Source organism: Rhopalosiphum maidis, chromosome 2 (assembly GCF_003676215.2).
Source record: "Rhopalosiphum maidis isolate BTI-1 chromosome 2, ASM367621v3, whole genome shotgun sequence".
NCBI lineage: Eukaryota > Metazoa > Arthropoda > Insecta > Hemiptera > Aphididae > Rhopalosiphum > Rhopalosiphum maidis.
In genome coordinates, this window is record NC_040878.1 from 54,182,318 (window position 1) to 54,202,501 (window position 20,184).

General features: G+C 27.1%; 1 protein-coding gene across 3 annotated transcripts in view; it reads right to left on the reverse strand.

The window, feature by feature from the left end:
- The window catches only part of LOC113554639, a 120,550-nt gene that overhangs the window by 18,123 nt on the left and 82,243 nt on the right, over positions 1-20,184 (reverse strand). For all 3 annotated transcript variants that reach the window (XM_026958566.1, XM_026958565.1, XM_026958567.1), the window contains 2 exons: positions 15,566-15,592; positions 8,311-8,404 (listed from right to left, as the gene is read on the reverse strand). In XM_026958566.1, the coding sequence (XP_026814367.1) occupies positions 8,311-8,404; positions 15,566-15,592 (121 nt within the window). The remainder of the gene's footprint in view (positions 1-8,310; positions 8,405-15,565; positions 15,593-20,184) is intronic.

Here is a 20,184-nt window from a genome sequence, read left to right on the forward strand (position 1 = left end):
TAAATGATAAATAATTGGTCTTATTATCGGCATTCGGCACCAACATAATATTTATTTGTCTTACTTATTACACATTATTTAGGTTGCTTTAAGGAACGTAAAAACTAAAAAGCAATTTTAAAATACCGATACCACAACTTCTTAATCAATAAATATTACTAATTACTGTACAAAATATACCTGATTAAATGTTCCATGATTGACAGAAATCGGTCAAAAACTACCATAATAACATTTTCTTGGAGACACGCGATTGGTGAAGGTGAAGATTTTATATTATTATTTCTACAAGAAAAACAACTTTCGAATTTTCACTAATTTGTCAAGAATTGTAAAATTTAATTTATATAAAATCTACAGAACGAATAAAAAAAACTATAACAGCGGTCGATCTGATGCAAACTGAATCATATAGGTACATTATCAACATCTAAATACACAATATATTATACATGTGGTCGTAACAACGAAATTGTCAATAGTATATCCGACCATAGCTATGGTTATCTTGTATTGCAAAAACATTTGTAATCACCTGATATTGATATATATATATATATATATATATATACATACATACTGCTATATAAACACAAACACTTCACGTCACTATGTAATACACAATTAAAATGGAATAATTAACGAGAACTAAATACGCGTTTAGTATAAATATTTTGTTCATTAAAATTATAATATTTTGTATGTTTTATTATACATTATATAATTCATCAAACATATCAATTAAGCTTATATGCGTATGAAAAATCGTTAAGAATTTTATGCTATATTAAAGTTAATATAAACAACTATGTACTGACAATAGTATACTTTTTAAATGTAGTTCAAGGAATATATTTTATATACCTAAACATTGAATGATTTGAATGAATTATACCACTATTATAAATATATATTGTTATTTGTTGTATATATAGGTACCTATATATACATATAATATAACCGAAGAGTTCAAACTTACTAAGTTTATAGATATTTGTTTGTATGTTCTAACTTTAAACTTGGTTTTCCAAACGTATAACACTTATTTTAATTTTTGTTTTAACGTTTAAACGATACTATAGATACTATAACATGGAAATATTGTTGCAAACATATCAAAATGTATTCATTTTGTATTTACTATATAAAAATTAAAACTATGTTGTAATGGATTTTAACGATAGACTTATTATGTATAGTGTACACAATTTGTATAATACAAAGTTAAGACCATAGTTAATAATGATAAGGAGTTGTGTTTTAGAATTTTTAATTTTAGAATTAATTTTTTAGAATTTAAGATAAACAATGAGTGTTGGTTTGTGTACGTGATTAATCAGTGCCAACGAAATTGTGTTTTTTCCTGCAAATTGCTTAAAGTGGACAACCGATATTTTTACAATTTTTTTCTTACAAAACTTTTATTGTGAGTGCTTAATGTCGAGCTGTTTAAAAATAAATATTTTCATTTAAGTCGACTAAGCGCTATTACAACGGGTGCAGCCATAGTCGGCACTGACAAAGACGGCCAAACCGTGTGGCAAACGAATAACAAACGCTTAACGCATTAAAAAAAACTATAACTAAAAGTCTTTTTTGGCGTAAACACTGGTTTAGGATTTAAACTGCAGCCTAACTGTCGACGAGGAAATAAAAAGCTTAATGACGCAATATTTTTATATCGACGTGTGTGCGTAAAACATGTGATTAGACGAAAAGTTTGGCAAAACCTATCAACACGAGGGTTGCAGAGAAAATCGCGGAGAAAATTATTTTACTTAGGCAAATGACTGAAATGTGTATCAATTATATGTATATATTATTATAAGTATTGTCTATCATCGCCGGTACACCATATAATACATCATCTGTGGTTGACATCGTAAAATAAACACACATTATATAATTAATAATACGTTTTTTCTACTATTCCTTAATGCGACATGTCCACGGGTATGTATACTATTCCTTGTTCCCAGCATGTTGCGGCGCCATTATTGGCGTTGGATATCAGTTGATTAAAGTTGCGTAACGCATGCCAAGATTATTGTTTTTCTATACCTGGGGAAATATCGTCGCTACACATTGTGCTACACTGCTGAGTTCTGAGTATAATTATTGCTATTATATTACCAATTATGCTTTAATAATCATTCAAATACTTAAAAATTCACTTAGTGTCGAGTTAATTTTTGGTTTTTTTTTTTAAAACAAAAAAGTCGAAAAAAAGAATAATTATTTTAAACCCGGTATGTTTTTTGTTCGAAGCGTTTTTACAATGTTTTATGTACGTCGTATATAAAGAATGAAAATGTAATCGATTAGTATGGTTTATTATGTGTACCTTTATAAGGATTAAATATAATATTGTTGCTGTGCGTGTTTGGCCGCATTGTTGTTGATATGTGGGAGTGGGGAGGGGATGTTATAACAATTTTTTTTTTTATTTATTATTTTATCGAATGAAAAGTGGAAACGAAAAAAATTGAAGGATTGCTAGAACACGTATAAGTAATTCCCCCTACCCGCATTTAACATTTGAGATAGTTCTGACGAATGAGGGTGTATGGAAAGAATCATTGAAATGCGTCAAAAAATGATCGTGACAACTGAGTGTGTACGGATACGGATAGAACGATCGATTTTCAACAAAACTAAATTTTATAATTTTACGATGCGTACTGCACCGAACGGTTAGAACGTCGATGTAGTATATAAAATATATAAAATGTATATATGGTGTATAGGCTCGCTACCGTATGCAGTCCGAGGACAAAACAAGGGCACACGCGGAAGGATAAAAAATAAATAAGACAATGTAATGCGTTATAAGAGCAGCGGGTGGTGGAGTTATATAGTGTTGACGGGGTGTGCGGTGGATCGTGGAGGGGGTGGTGTAGCGTGTACATAGCTTGGCGACGTACAATATGTACGACAGTTTAATAGTAATAATAATAGTAGTAATAGTAATAATAATAGTAATAGCAATAGTAATAATAATCGAATACACGCGGCGGCCCGACGACGCCCGCCATGACCCGTTTGTTCTTCAGGCGCGCGGCCGTGTCGCGTCCCTTCGAATGCAAATTAATTCGAGTCTGCCAACGTTCATTCCGTCGGCGCCAACGGTTCATGTCACTCTCACACTACAGAGTTAAGTAATAACGATGATTATAATAATAATATAAAAAAGGCGTATCGCAGTGTGTGCGTTGCACGTGATACGAGGACCCTTAGAAATGCGGCGTGAACTATACAGCCTCTCCTCGAGACGCGTTTAGAATTATACCATTCCGGACACACATTCACGTGTTCAGCAGGATATTGTGTAGACTGCTACATAATATTTGATATTTATTTACAATACCGTGTACTATGTGTAATACACGCGAATATAACATAACATGTAAGGCCACATGATGGGTTTCCTCCAAAACGCAGTATGAGCGCACATTGTGTATAATATTGTATAGGTAATAATAGGTATGTAGGTATAATGTATATTTAAGGATTTGTGTGTGTTTTTATTATTATTACTCGGTATATTATGTAAATCTATATATTATTATTATCATTTCTATAGTATTTTATATATTATATCTACTCACGAATATCATATATGATATAATAACGATATTAAGTATGGCGGATCAGTATGTGTGTGTATAATAAAAAGTTGACGTATTAAAATAAAAATAAAAAACCAGTCAATATATATCAAAACAAATCGTACCACATTTTTTAGATTCTGAGCAGAGCAAAGAATGTGTATTATTGGTTTTACGATGTGTTTTTTTCTTCGATTTTGTTTATTATCATTTTTTCTTTAATAGTAGGAATTACCATGTAGGCAGAACTGTAGAAAGCAGTGTCTCGACCCCCTATCTTTTTAATCTTTTTAAGGAAAAATGATTGATAAATTGCGAAAAAATTATTAAACTATCATACAATAAATGAATAAACTGTTTAATTTGTTTGATTTTTTTGTTATGTTTTGAAATGATGAAATTACAATGCGATAATTTAAATTTTTGCAAATCATGTATTTAAGTAGATACTGGTGTCTGGTATTATTGGTATTGTGACCTTCTTGCACTCCCACCCAATTGAAATCAGTTTACGTTCATTATCGGCAAAAAAAAGTCAACTATGAATGCCGTTAATGGATGATTGCTCATATGTAAAACTTACTACGATAATAATAATATGTATTTCTTATCAATTTTAGTCCATTAACATGTAGTTCATTTAGGTATAGTTGAATTAATATTAAAACGTTTATATACCCTAACCTTAACACATATACACTATTTGTGCCCCTTAGGTATGAATCGTATACTGAAAATAAAAATAAGATATTATGGATTTATAGATATAACAAAATTATGAACATTTACAATATGTATGTATTTAATATATCACTATAAGGCCTAGAAATGCAGTACAATATTTTAGTCTATATCCGTTTAATTTATACTATAAATATAACCGTGATAATTAAAAAAAAAAAAAAATGTTTTATATTGGAATTTAAGGTCTGAATATTATGACAGTAAATCGTTTCAATTATTTAATTGCATTATTGTCATTATTCGTTAAAATTATTTTTAAATTAAACTTATAATATTAGATAGTTGTAATAGGCTTGATATTTGATATTTAAATAAAAGGTCAGTTACCAACTATTGACATTTGGAATGAAATTTCCAAACCTTTATGATTGTGATTTTAAATATATTATACAAGTATTCATTTTTATATAATGTGCTTACAATATACCTATGACTTATATAAAACAAAATTATATCAAGAATATAATAACCAGCACAAATTTTTTTTCAATGGTAAATTAAATTAAATTTTTTAATATTTTAAAGGAAAACGGTGTCAATTGTTTGGAGGTAAGCTGTCTCGCCCACAATAATGTCTAAGTATGAACATCATATCGTGTGATCAGGTAGGCTCTAATCCCTATGATCAAATTTTTATTTGAATCATACACTCATATCTACAATATTTACACCTACTTGTGTGTATTATGAATTATAATCAAAACTGTTTAATTATATAATAACTAAATAACATAATACTAGACATACCGCGTATTAATTTAGGTATATTATTAAGTGTTTAGCGATCATTTTTGACATTGACGTGATATTCACTTTTGAATGTCACTTTATGGAAATTTGTTAGCTAAATAAACGTATATTATAATACACCCACGCATTGTATATTATATTATTAGTAACTATATATTTAAATCACAAAATTCTATTATAAATCACGATTTAATAATTAAATGCAAGATAAATTAATTGTGAGAAGATCCGGCATGCATCATACAGCTTTGGTAATATTTATATTACAATTTTTGTATAACAGCGTTTTATATCTATAATTTGTATGGCTTATCACACGGGTATAGTTCAAAAAAAAAAAAGATCTATAAAAATTATTGCAAAAGAAGAAGTACTCATTTCGGTAATCGAAACAAAACATTTTATGAGTACTTATTTAGTATTATTTTAATAAACTTTCAGAAATAATTGTTAAGTTATTATTACTTAGTATAAATGTTATTTTAGTAGAAGTATTTTATTGATTTATTATTTTTATTAATCTACTAAAAAAATATTGATATATAATAACATCCAATATATTTTCTGGAAATATGTTGTACATAATATATCTACTTCAAAGCTATATTTATTGGAGCACGGAATTTCCTTTTAAAAATAGACCCTCTTTTTGAATTTGAATGACTAAAAGTTTTGGCCAAATACGGGAACCATGCCGAGCAATCGATCCACCCAGTAAGTAATGACGTCATGGTTCACCTAGGCAACCCCCGTTTGCTTGAATCGGCCGCCTGCACACGTGCATACTGACGTACTTTTTGAAACGCATTTTCGAGATAAAATATATTTCTATACTTTTCGTTATTCTTGCCAAGTCATCGAATGTTGGTTAAAGATAGGTTGCTAAATGTACAACAGTTTATTTGATTAAATTACAAAAATTATAATACATGATTACCCGACAAGCAATATGTTGTATATAATATTCTGTTTTGATTCAAAATAATATAGGTATATATAACATTTAGAAAGTGAATCATGTACAGAGAATTAAATACAAATTTAATTATTAATAACTACATTTATGTCAAAATCAAATAGAACTTCCTGAATATTATATATTTTATTTTGTATTTAAACCATAAACAGATCATCAAGGACTGAATATCATACTCAGTTAGCTAAGTGAAATCGTCCATCAGTGGCTAGAAATCTATCCGGAATCTTACAAGAATAAAATTTCTCCACAGCATGTGAATTAGACATTAATATTATATATTATTATATAGTATACTCGTATAATTGAAATGCATTTATTGAGCAGTAGCTCGACATACATTACATCATTTTAATTCTTGGGAACCGATGTTACTATTTAGTATTTTCCACATTGGCACTGTACATGTAGTGCAGGAATTAATTTTTTTTGTAAACTTTGAATCGAACAAGTGATTAATGATATTATATATATGTGGTGTTTTTATTTATAATTAGATAACTATGGTAAAACCGATGTATGCAACGCAAGGAAAACATTAATGTATAAAGATTGAAATTAAATTTCCTTAATTAGGTACAACAACAATATTATGATCTCACATAAGAGTATACCTATTACTTATGAGATACCTATACAGTATATAGGTATATTATTATTATATTGTAACAGCTACAGATAAAGCTTATGCTGCAGGTTTTGTTCGTGGTCGTGTTTGCATATCGAAAAAAATTATAAGTTTTCAAGGTGAATGAAATACTATAGCCAAAATGTCAATCACGGTGACATTTATAATGTAATGGAAAACATTGAATAAATGAACATTAGAGAGGTAGACCTCTAGAAATCAAAATATCCTGATCATTTATAAATTATATAGAATCAGATCAAAATTCATTTCCGAAATTACATTTTCAAGGTCTATACGGACTGGCATTGATTAGAAAATAAGGTTTGTTGTCATATGACCAGGGCCATATATCGTATTAAGATGTTGAGTGTTAATAGAAAAGCCTTTATTATTTGAATAAAACAATCAAATGTTTTCTAGTATAATTTTATCATTAAGCAAATTATTTAAATGTTTGTGCAACGCATTTATTAAATAAATTATAGAGAATTGATTAATTTTAATTCTGAGACAATCGTGTGCAATATTAACCACGTTTGCATCATCTACAAGAAATTATAAAAGAAGATAGAACATAATACAATATATTTTTTAGACTATCTACCTAAGTATAAAATATATAATGCCAGATAGTTACTTTACCTGAATAAATATATTATAGTTATATTATAAAGCGTCAAATAAGTACCGAAATAAATATAAGTACTTTCCTAATTTATAATACATATATAATATGCGTATGAATTACGTGTCAGAGATTAAATCAATTTAATTTACAAAAGTTATCACAAATTACTGTAATTTAATAAAAACAATTTTCTTTAGAAAATTCTGAGGAAAATTCGATATGATAATAATATAAATGTTATTTTTTTACGACGGTAAATCATAAGAATTCTTTGTAATGTGACTAGTACATCACGTGATACACGACTGACGATCTTCCATATCCGACAACGTGTACCTATATTTATTTTATAAGCGTACAAATCAACTGATTTAAAGTTTTTTTTGCCAATTATAGGTATTATTTATATATACAATATATAAATTGGATGAGTTTTTACGATTATGATGCACCATCTGCGGATAACCTGGTCCGACCCTGGCATTGATGGTGTGCACAGAAATGAATAATTTGACCCGATTTCTCCCGGACCTCGAGATTTTAAATATTAACGTTAATTTTGCATTTAAATCGAATACATATATATATATATGTATTATATTGTAGGCTGGCATATTATAGTAAATGGATTCGTATGCACTCATTGAGGTGCGCATTGGGTTAAACGCAGTAAACTTATACATATATATAAATCATCTATTGAACAAAGAACAAAGTTTATGTGTGTGCGTGTATATGTCTGTAAATGTGTGCATGCGTGTGAGTGTGTTAATGTTCTGTAAGAATGCGCGTGCGTGTGTGTGTGATTTCTTAAGGTTCAAGGATCTCCAGTACGGGTCTCGTCCGGCGCCGCAACCATGTTTCCTCAAAGTACTATATAAACCCTTGTTCTTTGTAAATATTCGCTATATCGACAGACCAAAGCACTTTTCGAAAATACAAATAACATGTTCATGTAACATTTTCAACTCACCTTATAGTAACTGCTAATATTACTATTATCACAGCGACAAGCACCATGGCGATGAGGACACCGCACACCATGTATACTCCTTCGTTTGGAACATCTAAAAAAGAAAACAAATCCTTAATGGTTATTAAATATTAATACAAATATTAATTATTAATATTATATAATTCACGAGTTTCATCCAAAAATACGTGAATTTATAATATTTGGATGAAGTTTGGAGTTTATATTACGGCATATAGTATGTATTTTGAGTGTACCTATACTATACGCATATTATATTAAAACACTTTTAAATTATGTGTACATAATATTTTTTAGCGTGAATTATATATATATATATATTGAAACCCAATACCTAGTTAATGCTAATTTTATTATCTTATGAAAATTCTTCCTGATGATATTTGCGATTAATCGAAAACATTATAATATTTTAATTCAACAAAAAACATTGTTAACCGCTTCAGTAGATGTTTAGTCGACAGGATTTGATAATATAAATACTTGTAGATAGTGGTTTGCCTCGGGAAAAATATATTTACGTTAGTAAAATATTTATATTATGTACGTTTCTTGGGGCTAAAATAAGTTCTTTATGCATTTTTTCCTTCGTTAGTATATAATGGCGCAGACGGGATCATCGACTCTTCTCCGCAGGTCACTAACTTCCTCTCTTCTGACTCCCTCCTCTCACGCGCTTTGTCCGCGTGTACTGCCAGACGCACATTATTCAGGGCTTCTCATCCCTATGTCTTTATTTGAAATCATATCTTTACATCTACGTTATATTATAATCGGTTTTTTATTCTCGAAGTTAATTATACTCGTCTGTCACTGGAATTATTATTAAAATTAAATAAATACAAAAAGTATTTAAAATTATATTTATATATAATATATATATATATAAACAGTTGACTAAGTATATCAATTGTTAGAAACCTTGATTTGTGTTTTTTCATTGCTTGCCTCGGTAGTTTTGTGTTTTGTATAAGAAAAATAAAATAATACTATGTTCAGCACTTTATTAAACCCACGTGCTATGTACGTGTCTGTTATACGCCTTCGGTGTTTTTTCATATTATACAATTAGGTGTTATGTATTTAAAAAAATCAAATGTGCAGATAGCTAATAAAATCTCGTTGAGGGTAGTGGGCTGAAGGGTTTGTAATTTAAAACATTCCAATATCGTTTTTATTAAAACTTAGAATATGAACAATTGTGTACGAACACTGAATATTATACGTTAAGTATTTAATGATAAGATATATTTTTATATCTATTATTATTCAACGATATTTCAGTGACATTAATTATTTTGAGGTTACGAGTTCGAGGATCACCACCTATTGATCGTGATTAGGTAGAGTAGTCTGTAACTGGTATATAACAGTTATCTATCAAGTGGTAGGTCGTATGTGCTATATAGGTACTACAGTTTCATTTTAAACAATCTACAGTAATAATACGCATGTTATTAAAATTGATTATTTTATGTTAATCTATATAATGGTATTTAATGGTATTTTTTAAATTTTAATAATACTCAATATTATAATATCAGACAGCCCGTACAGGAAGTATAAATGTATAGTACCTACTACTTACTAATGTATATATTATAGTGACTATGATATTATAACAAATGTAGTTAGAATAAAAAAAAAATAACATTTCTCACTATTTTAAACGTTTTGTTATCGAGAGATGCAGTCCAAAAGTCATAATAAGAGTTTTTATTGTGTTTTTAAGAGCAATAATACTTATCTGCATACTCTGCATTGGCGTAATTCTATGGGGTAGTGGTCGCGAGAGTATCTTTTTACTATATTTTGAGATTAACATAAATATAGTACTATAATAGAATTATAATAGTATTATAATATATTTGTACATATGAGATACGAGAAAAACTATTATATTATATCGATAGTAATTTTATGAGTACTATTTGATTTACGCGTGTACTAACAACTAAATAACTTGTAGGTAATTCTAATAGTTTAAATACTTTCATTATTATTATTATTTTTTTTAATAATCATTGTGAAAATACAAAACCATTAAATTCAATAGTATAATCGAATAGTAATTCGATATATATATATATACACGACACTTAGGTTTAGTTAATAACTTAAACTGTACTATAAGTACATAATGATTTATTATGTATAAAAATTATCATTGATCATATGTCGTTATAAATTTATTTTTGTCTAAAATTTAGAAATATTATTTTGAATAAAAAACTGATTAGTTTTTAATTTCTAACTAAATTAGACATTATGTTTAAAACCTAAGTTATTTCTAATTTAAAGAATGTAGGGAATAACTTACAATAATTTACACATATCTGTACATACATTTGGTTTAGATTAAAACAGTGCAAATTATATTGATGTCATTATGTCAAAAAATATAGATATTCTATTATATACCTATGTTATTTTCGACGATATTAAAAAATTTATTTAAAATTTAAATATTACATATAGTGGATTAATTGGAAAACTAGTAATATTTTATATTATTGATGTTGATTACACGTGTTAATTATTGAGATTATTGAAGTATAAGTAGTGATTAGTATAATGTAATCGTTGTATTAGGTACCTACGTGTGTGCAGTAACAATGTAATAATTAGTAACATGATTTATTCATCTGTACCATTACAAATAGTAGATAGCTAGTTTAACCATTAATTATCAATGAGTGTGTTAAAAGCTTACAAATAAATAAATTTACCCTCGAACTGCAATAAATAACAAATACGTAGTTTTATTATTTTAGAATAATAAGCAATTAAATGCCTTCACAAAAATGAATTAACAATTAATTGTAGTTAATAAGAAATAATGATTACATTTAATTGCTGCGTAAGATCTAAATATATTATAAATATGAATATATGATATAGTACCTACAATAACCATAAGTTATAAAAACGAAGATTATTAATAGTGCTTTGTGTGTGTGAAAATTATTATTCTTTAACGGAATTCCAGTGATTAGTTTAACTATGAGATTTCTACGTAATTTCTTCTTGAAGTGATATGAAGTATTTTTAGTGAAATTATTGTAAATTGGCTTTGGAATCATTGGATTAGGACGTTTGTATGGAGAAGATTTTTAAAAATGTTTATAGTGACGTTTGCATAAACTGAGATTTGATATAATTTTTTAGAGTCTAATATTTTACTGCAGGATAAAGCGATCGCTGTTGGTATCCCACTGCGATGATCATTCATGAATAAGAGGGGTTAATTTCGTTACAGTATCATTTATAATGGTGGGGGTGAGGATGCAATTATAACTGAGGTTAGGTAATTATAATTTTTTTTATATTGTATAGTTTTCATAAAAGAGAAAAAGTACAAATAAAATTATTTAAATCCATATTAAATTAATAAATCCAATATAATTTAGGTACTTTATATATAATATAAATTAATTATAAATAAGAACTTAGAGCTTTATAACTATAATTGTATGCAATATTAAACTATCAATCTCTAATAAAATAAACCTAGCTTCGTAAGTCTATTATAAAAACACAATTACATAAGACTGTCATTCAATAACTTTATATATATATAGGTATTATTTTATATTATAAAAAATATGTATTCAATGGTATGACACAGGCCATTTGATTACTATGATTTTAATATATAATTATTATGATTACTTTTGAGTTTTGTTATAAAACATTTTGTCACCTAATGAAGAGTTTTACAACCTATGGGTCAGCGTAATGATAACCATAATAGTCATAATACTAGGAACTATAATTATATACATATACAGTTATCTATTGTCATTGTTCAATTATAGATAATAATATAATATGGATTGTCTGGAATATTCAATTAATCATTATTCTTTTTGTTGTTTTAATAAGTTAAAATAAAATTGAGTATAATGACTAAACTTGAACAATCACTAAAAAAATGAAGCTGAATATGATATTAGGATAGTCAAAATAACAAATATTTATGTGTGTACATGTCATGGTTTTAAAAATACATCAATTCCTACCTAGTACTTACATAATAAGATTCCAATCATTAGAAAGAAGACATTTTAAAATAAAATTATGATTTTTTAGTTTGACCTGTTGTTTTTTATTTATTGGATTATCTTATTATAGATTGAAATAAATATATTTTTTGTAAGCTGATATGGATTATGATTACTTTTTTTTGTAAATTATCCAGTGTTACTATAGGAAATGATGTAAAGAATAAATGTTATTATTTAATTTTATATATTAAATTTCATGTTAAGTCATCAGTTGAAGTACTTTGTGGAAAAGTCTCAACATACGTTTCAAATGTTTCAATTTTAAATGTGTATGTAGGTACGTAATAAATCTTAAAGGGACTAAGTTTTATGATAATCACCTGATGAAAACAAAATTAAATTACAATTTTATTAAATAATGATTGGCTCATAAAATGTAATAATTTCTGGTGTGCATTTTTTTTAAATACACATTTCTAAAAATAGACAAACAGTATTTATTTTGTTGTGATATACTGATATTTATTGTATTATAATCAAAGATTTTTCCAATATGCAAAATTATAAATTTACACAATTTCAACATAAAAATCATTAATTTATTTATCATTACTTATTAAATTATACAGTAAGGTAAATTAGTTTAAAGTATGAGATTTGTGTTACTTGACGTATTTTATACATAATCTGAAAAAAAATCTAAACGTAATTTTAAACAACGTCAAGTTGTATTGTGTAGTATATAAACCTAAATAGTAAATAAGTAAATAATAGTTAATATTAAATGCAAACATTATAGGAATTGGCTTTAATTATTACGTACTAAATCAAAGATAATTGTTTTTAACCTGCAACCTGCGTCATAGAAATCCCCAATTGAAAGTTTAAGTGTTCAGATTTAACGGATTTGTAATTCATTAGAACATTATAAGATACATAAATATATTCGCGTTATGTATACACTGTAATTCACTTAATAAACTGCTTAATAGAAACATGTTAGTAAACAAGTTAGATACAACCAAAAACTTTACAAAGTATAATTTATAGACTAGTCAAACTGGAGTCTGGGTATCACTTTTAATAAAGGGGCCCCGATTAATACTTTTTTTTTTTAATTTTTACATTTATATTTATAAACAAAATTAAAAAATTTAGAGTCGTCAAGTTGTTGATTAATAAGATACTAACATATTTCGCGATAATAAATTAATATACATTATTAATTAAAAAAATTAAACTAATTTTTATATATATATATATAAAACATATACATACTTTATGTACTATTATTAACTATGATTTAGTACTTAGTGTTTAAACATATTATTTAAGTCTTAAAGACTATTTTTTTGTTGAAAGAGTTTTTTGATTGGTATCCTACGTAAGAAAGTAGCGTATTCAATTCCAAATCTTCTATTTGTTATAGGTATTTAAATACCAAGAGTATAATGTATAACTGGTCAACAGTAGTTCCAAGAACTAGAAACTTAAACCAAAAAATTGATAATAATATTTAGAGAAAATTGTAATTTTATCTTTTTACATTTTACTTATAGGGCAACCATGTTAAGAAAATTCACAACCACGATAATTACTAATTATTAATTTATATCCATTTCAAAAATATCTTCCATGTATGCTAATATCATATTTTTTTATATCGTGTTTGATAATTTTACTTTATTATAGTTATTATTTACTCTATTGGATCGTAATTCGTGAAATTCTTTTATGTATGGAAACATTGTGATTTTGGCTACAACACGTTTGGGCACTAAAATGTAAAATATATGTACCTTTGTATAAAAAGTATATAAAATATGTACATACATGCATACTATATATATATATATATACAAATATACATATAGTCAAAATAATATAAGTAATATAATTTAATGTAAATAATAAAGTACTATAAGTAATAAAAATATACAATAATGTAGCTACAAAGTGTTATAAAATACGTAAGTTATTTATACTCGTGTTAAATAAAAATAGTAATATTATATTAATCAAAATAATGAAGGTATCAAGTTTTATATAAAAAAAAAAATAATAATATATTATGTAAATATAATATTTATATTTTATTTTATTTCCTTGATAACAAATTCCCATAATTTTTAAGTATTCAATTAGTGTTATGTCTCCTTTGTCATAAGCATTCCAATATATTTGGATGCGAATGGTAAAATTGTGCATTGAAATGTTTATGGAAAGCTCCGGGTCCGTTGGTTGTCCTAGTATATTATGGGAGTTCTGCCCAAATATTTGGTGGAAATTGAGACTCTTTATTAATATAATAAATAGGAAGTCCCGAATGTGGTTATTATTGCTCGTGTAATGTACTGTGACCGTTCCGCTTTTTTTTTTTTACTTAGTTTCGCGCCACTTCCGTCGCGCTGGATTAAAGATATATATAGATATAGAGTATATACTTACCTATATATGTTACCTATATGATTTTGATATATATGTATATTTGTATATATATATTATGCATGTATATACATATTTTATATACTTTTAAAAAAAAGGTATATACATTTTACATTTTAGTGCCCAAACGTTAGTGTGGATTTTGAATACTAAACAGGTAAAAATGCCCAAACGTGCAGCACCGGTGATTTTTATATTTGATGCGAAATTTGTAATAAAATACAGAAATACCTAAGCTATTGTTGGTAAGCTATTGGTTTGGCTTGTAGGGCCTCTTATGTCAGTTAATATTGAGAGCCCTACATTGATCGACAGTCCGAACCTTCTCGATAGTTGCGCAATTGATTACAGGTAATAGGTATAAACAATTAATTATTGATAGAATGACCATTAAACATAATGATATTTTTACATTTTTATGTTTCACAACATTAAACATATTTAACGTTTGTCTAAATAATAAGAAACTAATTAACCAAGTTAGGTAATAACTTGTTTATATCTACAAATGCACATGTTGATTTACTTATGTAATATTTCTATATTTAATGCCTACGCGCTTTTTTTAAAAATATTCATTTTATGTTATATTTAAAAAAAAATGCTTGCATTAAAACTGACTCAGATCACATACATGATACATCTAATTATCTTTAAATAGAAATAGAAATAATAATTTTTAATACCTATAATAAGATTTGTTATACCTTATCATAATAATATCCAATTTATTTTAATATAATATTAATTATTTAACAAATATTATAATGTTTGTGACTTACCGACATGTTCGGAAGAGTATTCTGGATCTGAAAATAAAAAATATAAATAAATAAAATAGAAAAATATTATCTTTTATGAATAAAAGAATTTTAACAATATTTATTTATGTTATAATTATTAATATAATCCCTATTTTTCTATAAAACGGATATTTCGCTAAACATTATTAACTGTAAAAAAATATATTATTTAATGTTTTATATATTTTGCAGACTAAAATAAATTATCGTTATGCTATAAGTAATAAATAACGATAATTAGTGTGTAACTATAATGGATAGGTATTACGGAAGTTGGTGGTAGTACTATGTAATGTGTTGCACATGTATTCATATTTAATATTCTTATTTATATATTTCAAGTACTAGACGTCTTTTAATTCAAAGTAAAGCAAGGAAATGTGTTTTTAAATTAAATTTATATTAAAGTTTACAATTTTATAAATTTTATTTTTAAAATGCGATCGATCGACCAGTAAAATACCAATACAAATTACGACTAAACGTAAGTTGTTTGTACATTTTTTGTACTTATAATATAAATCTAATACCTATAGATGCAATAATAATATAAGCGCAAAAATCAGATTTTTTTTTGTGGGATTAAAATCTCACATAATTTTGTGAAAATAAAATACGCAGTCGGCTACACCACCATCATATTCATCAAAATTAAAACATATTTGTATTTAAGTGTAAGTATGTCCGTATCACATTTTTTTGTATAAAAAACATTAATTATTCATAGATTATTGTAATTTAACATAGTCCGTGACTCCGTGTCATTTAGAGTATTAATTGTATTAATCAATGATTCGTATTTATAATGTAATTTAATTTATCAGGAATACAGTATACCACGCAAACAACATTTTAAATATTTTTTTATATTTTAATAATAATTATTCGCCTTATTTCTAAAAAAAATTATAAACAAAGTACCGGCTGTATGATTAGGAGGGAGGGAAATTGAGTCTTTCCATGCACCCCTCAGATGTATAGGTATATCAAGTATGATATTTTACAATATAATTCCATCAATTCATTGATAAAAAAATAAATAAAAATAATTGGTAAGTACTATAAAAATTCTTAATAGATCGTATTTTATATTTATATAAGTACATAAAATATAAGTTTATTTTAATTTTAAGGGCGTACGCCAATAGGTTATAAATAAAAATAATAAATAGATTTAATCTTCACGAGAGGGGAATATACATTTTTTGTATGGAGAGACTCATCTAGCTATGAAGCTATGTGGGATATATATTTGATTTTGATATAATGTAATCAGTAGGTACCTATATAAATGATTCTTATCAATCTTTTTTGACATATTTCCCTTTTTGGTAACAAAACAACACCTAGATAGTGATAGTCCTTCAAGTTCTTTTTCTCTCAAATTAGATATAAGTTTTTGAGAACGATTTCTTTATTCCCCCACCTACGACTTCGGTAAGATATTACCATACAGGCCATTACTTAATGAAATACTTTGATTGATGGCAATTGTGAAATGTTATATTATAGTTAAGCTATAGTTAGCACATAACTTACATGCTCTTATACTTTAATACTGTTAACGTTTTACAAGATGTTGAATTGATACAGAAAATTTTAATTTATAACTAATAAGTAGTCAGACATGAGTTGTTAATATTAACTGTACTATTATATACACATTATACACGGAGGTGGCAAGTAGGCAAGTACTTCTATAGTTCTATAAAACGTGTACTTAATATATTTAAAATTATTACAATATATATTATAATAATAATATTAGCTTAGTCTTAGTACATTAGATTTAATGTTACTATTAATATTAAAATAATTAAATTTATAATGCATTTATAATTTTAAAAACAATTCGTTAAGTACGTGACAATTTTTTTCGAGATGCATTTAATGTTTTATTATCTAAAACGACTAAAACCGAAGAGATTAACCGAAAAGACTCAAGACTCAAGTGACAAGTGGCGGGTACACGTCAGAATGTCATCATAATTTATAAATACTTATTTCCTTGTATAATAAGGATTACTATTGAGTGAAGTACCTGCTATAGGAAGGAATAAAAAAAAACTGATACAAAGTTTGATTTTATTAAACAATGCGTTAAACATACTATATGTAGTTGAACCTTTGTTTACGAACACTGATTAATAACGAATACATTTTAATTCCCGATAATGTCCACTATAATAGAGAGATTTTATTCTAGTTCTTTATTAAATGATTATTTATATAATGAGTATAGGAGGATAGACGGATAGTTTAATTTCGTGTTTTACTAAACAAGTTTATAAGCTATATGTGTATTATATCTACTGAAAAACTACAATATGCAGAAAATATAATATAATATAATGTTATTATAAGTGTATAGGTGCTATTTATGATATATGCTGCTATTACGAGTCAACGCACAGTCCTTATAAATATATAATGTATCACTATATTATTATGTTATTGCATTTAATAAAAATGTATTTCATTACACACAAATAATATAATAATATGTATCAAGTTCTATAGGATAATTGTATATATATATATTAGGTATATTACTTATATTATTTGTGTATGAAAATAACCTCGAGAGAAATAAAATAATATTAGTCGTGATGAAAAGTACAACGCATGCGTGAAATAAACGTACAGCTGCAGATACATCATCATCATGTACGGATATAATTATATAGACGAATATACCTAAATAATGTGGCTTAGCTATAATTCATCGGGATATCATATACGTGCAAAATACGCCTGTACACTGGTGGTTTTATGTTTCAGTAAATATTTTTACTATCTCGCATCGTAACAGCCTACACAGTAGGTATGTATCACAACAATATTTTCAACGTTCGGTTTCCAATATTGTCGGCCGGAGAACCGCGCGGCGTCGTGTACACCGCACAAATGACGTCTATGCGTATATTATTACAATAATATAATATAATACATATAATATTATCATACGACTCGGGTACGTTCGACGAAAATACATCGCACACTGTAGTACACTCGAATGTCACCGTTACCCGTGTACATATATGTATATTATATTGATGCCAAGGGCAAGAAATAATCGGTAACCCGATTAAATTTTAATCTCGGAGAGATTGAAGAAAGCCTGGCGTTGTGAAACCGACTCACCGGCGCTCGTACAATATTATAATATTATAATAATAATATGCGAACTCGGATGCCGTCTCGGAGTATATAATATATAATAAGCTGCAATATATATATATATATATATATAATAATATGTTATTATTAGCGTGTTGTGGCGTAGCCGCGTACCTATACGCGATTCGCTGGCAAATAGAGACGCCGTTTTATATCGCGATTACGCAATATTCAAACTAGGTAGGTGCACGCGTATTTAATACATTATGTGAACGTTATAAGGCTTTCAAGAACACCGCAAACGCGCGGGGGAGAGAGAATTGCGATATACGCGAACAGTCGACGAAATTTTACATAACGTCATCGTACCAAACGATCGAATGTAATATAGTCGCCAGTGTGCTATGTATATATACGTAACAACCATATATACAAACGCTATCGACCCTGAGTAAGGCATTGCGAGGAATTTATTCAAAAGAAATTTCCGGTTTCGAATCCAGGGATAATAATATAACATGTATATTATATGTTATTTAAACAATTTGCGTCGATTCAGTTATTGGTGGTTGCATTATAAATATACACACTTTGGAGGAGCAAGGGTTAGGCCATGACCCTCGTGGTCAAAAAAATAAAAAAATTGGAGAATCTTATAACATTAAAAATAATAACAAAAATATTTCTTAGAAATATTTATAATGGAGTAAACGCAGCCAGGTTAAAGTACGAAACGGCGAGGGTACAGTAAACTTTAAGAAAGTCCTATTGAGCTTGTTTTATTCCAGGCACTATTGATATCTTTAGCTGCTATGACTTATTTAGTGTAATGCAAAGACTACAATATGTCTTGTATTACTATTGCCTAAAGATATGGTTAATTCTTCTGAAATTCGTTAATTTTGAATAAATTAATACATGAATAGTAAAAAGATAAGTATTTTAAAAGCACTTGTAAATACGAATTTAGGACGACCCTACCTGTTACCTATTATGCATGTAATATTATTACCGACTGCATAATATATATGCATTCTAATTTCTAATACGTTGACGTGTTATACAAAACATAATAATAATGGTAATGTCGTAATGTATAATCCTTCCTTTTCGATTTCGATATGGTTGGTAATCTGCGCGGTAATTGTCTTGGGACACATTTTAAAACGTAGGCGTACCTATTACCTAGGTATCTGCTGCAGGTATCGCATTGCCAGGAGTTTATGCTGGTTAACACATCATTCGATTATTATATTACTAAATATATTTTATAATGATCCGCAGCATTGTGCCGGATGTGATTAAAAACAGAATAGTAGAAACTTTTGTAAATCTTTTCAATATTTTTATTCAAATTACATAAGCGAACAATGTAATTGAAATGCCATAGGTATCTATTACATATGAATATATACATAAATACTGGTGAAATAAATAATCTAACAATAACAATGCGATATTAATTGTACATAAGTAAT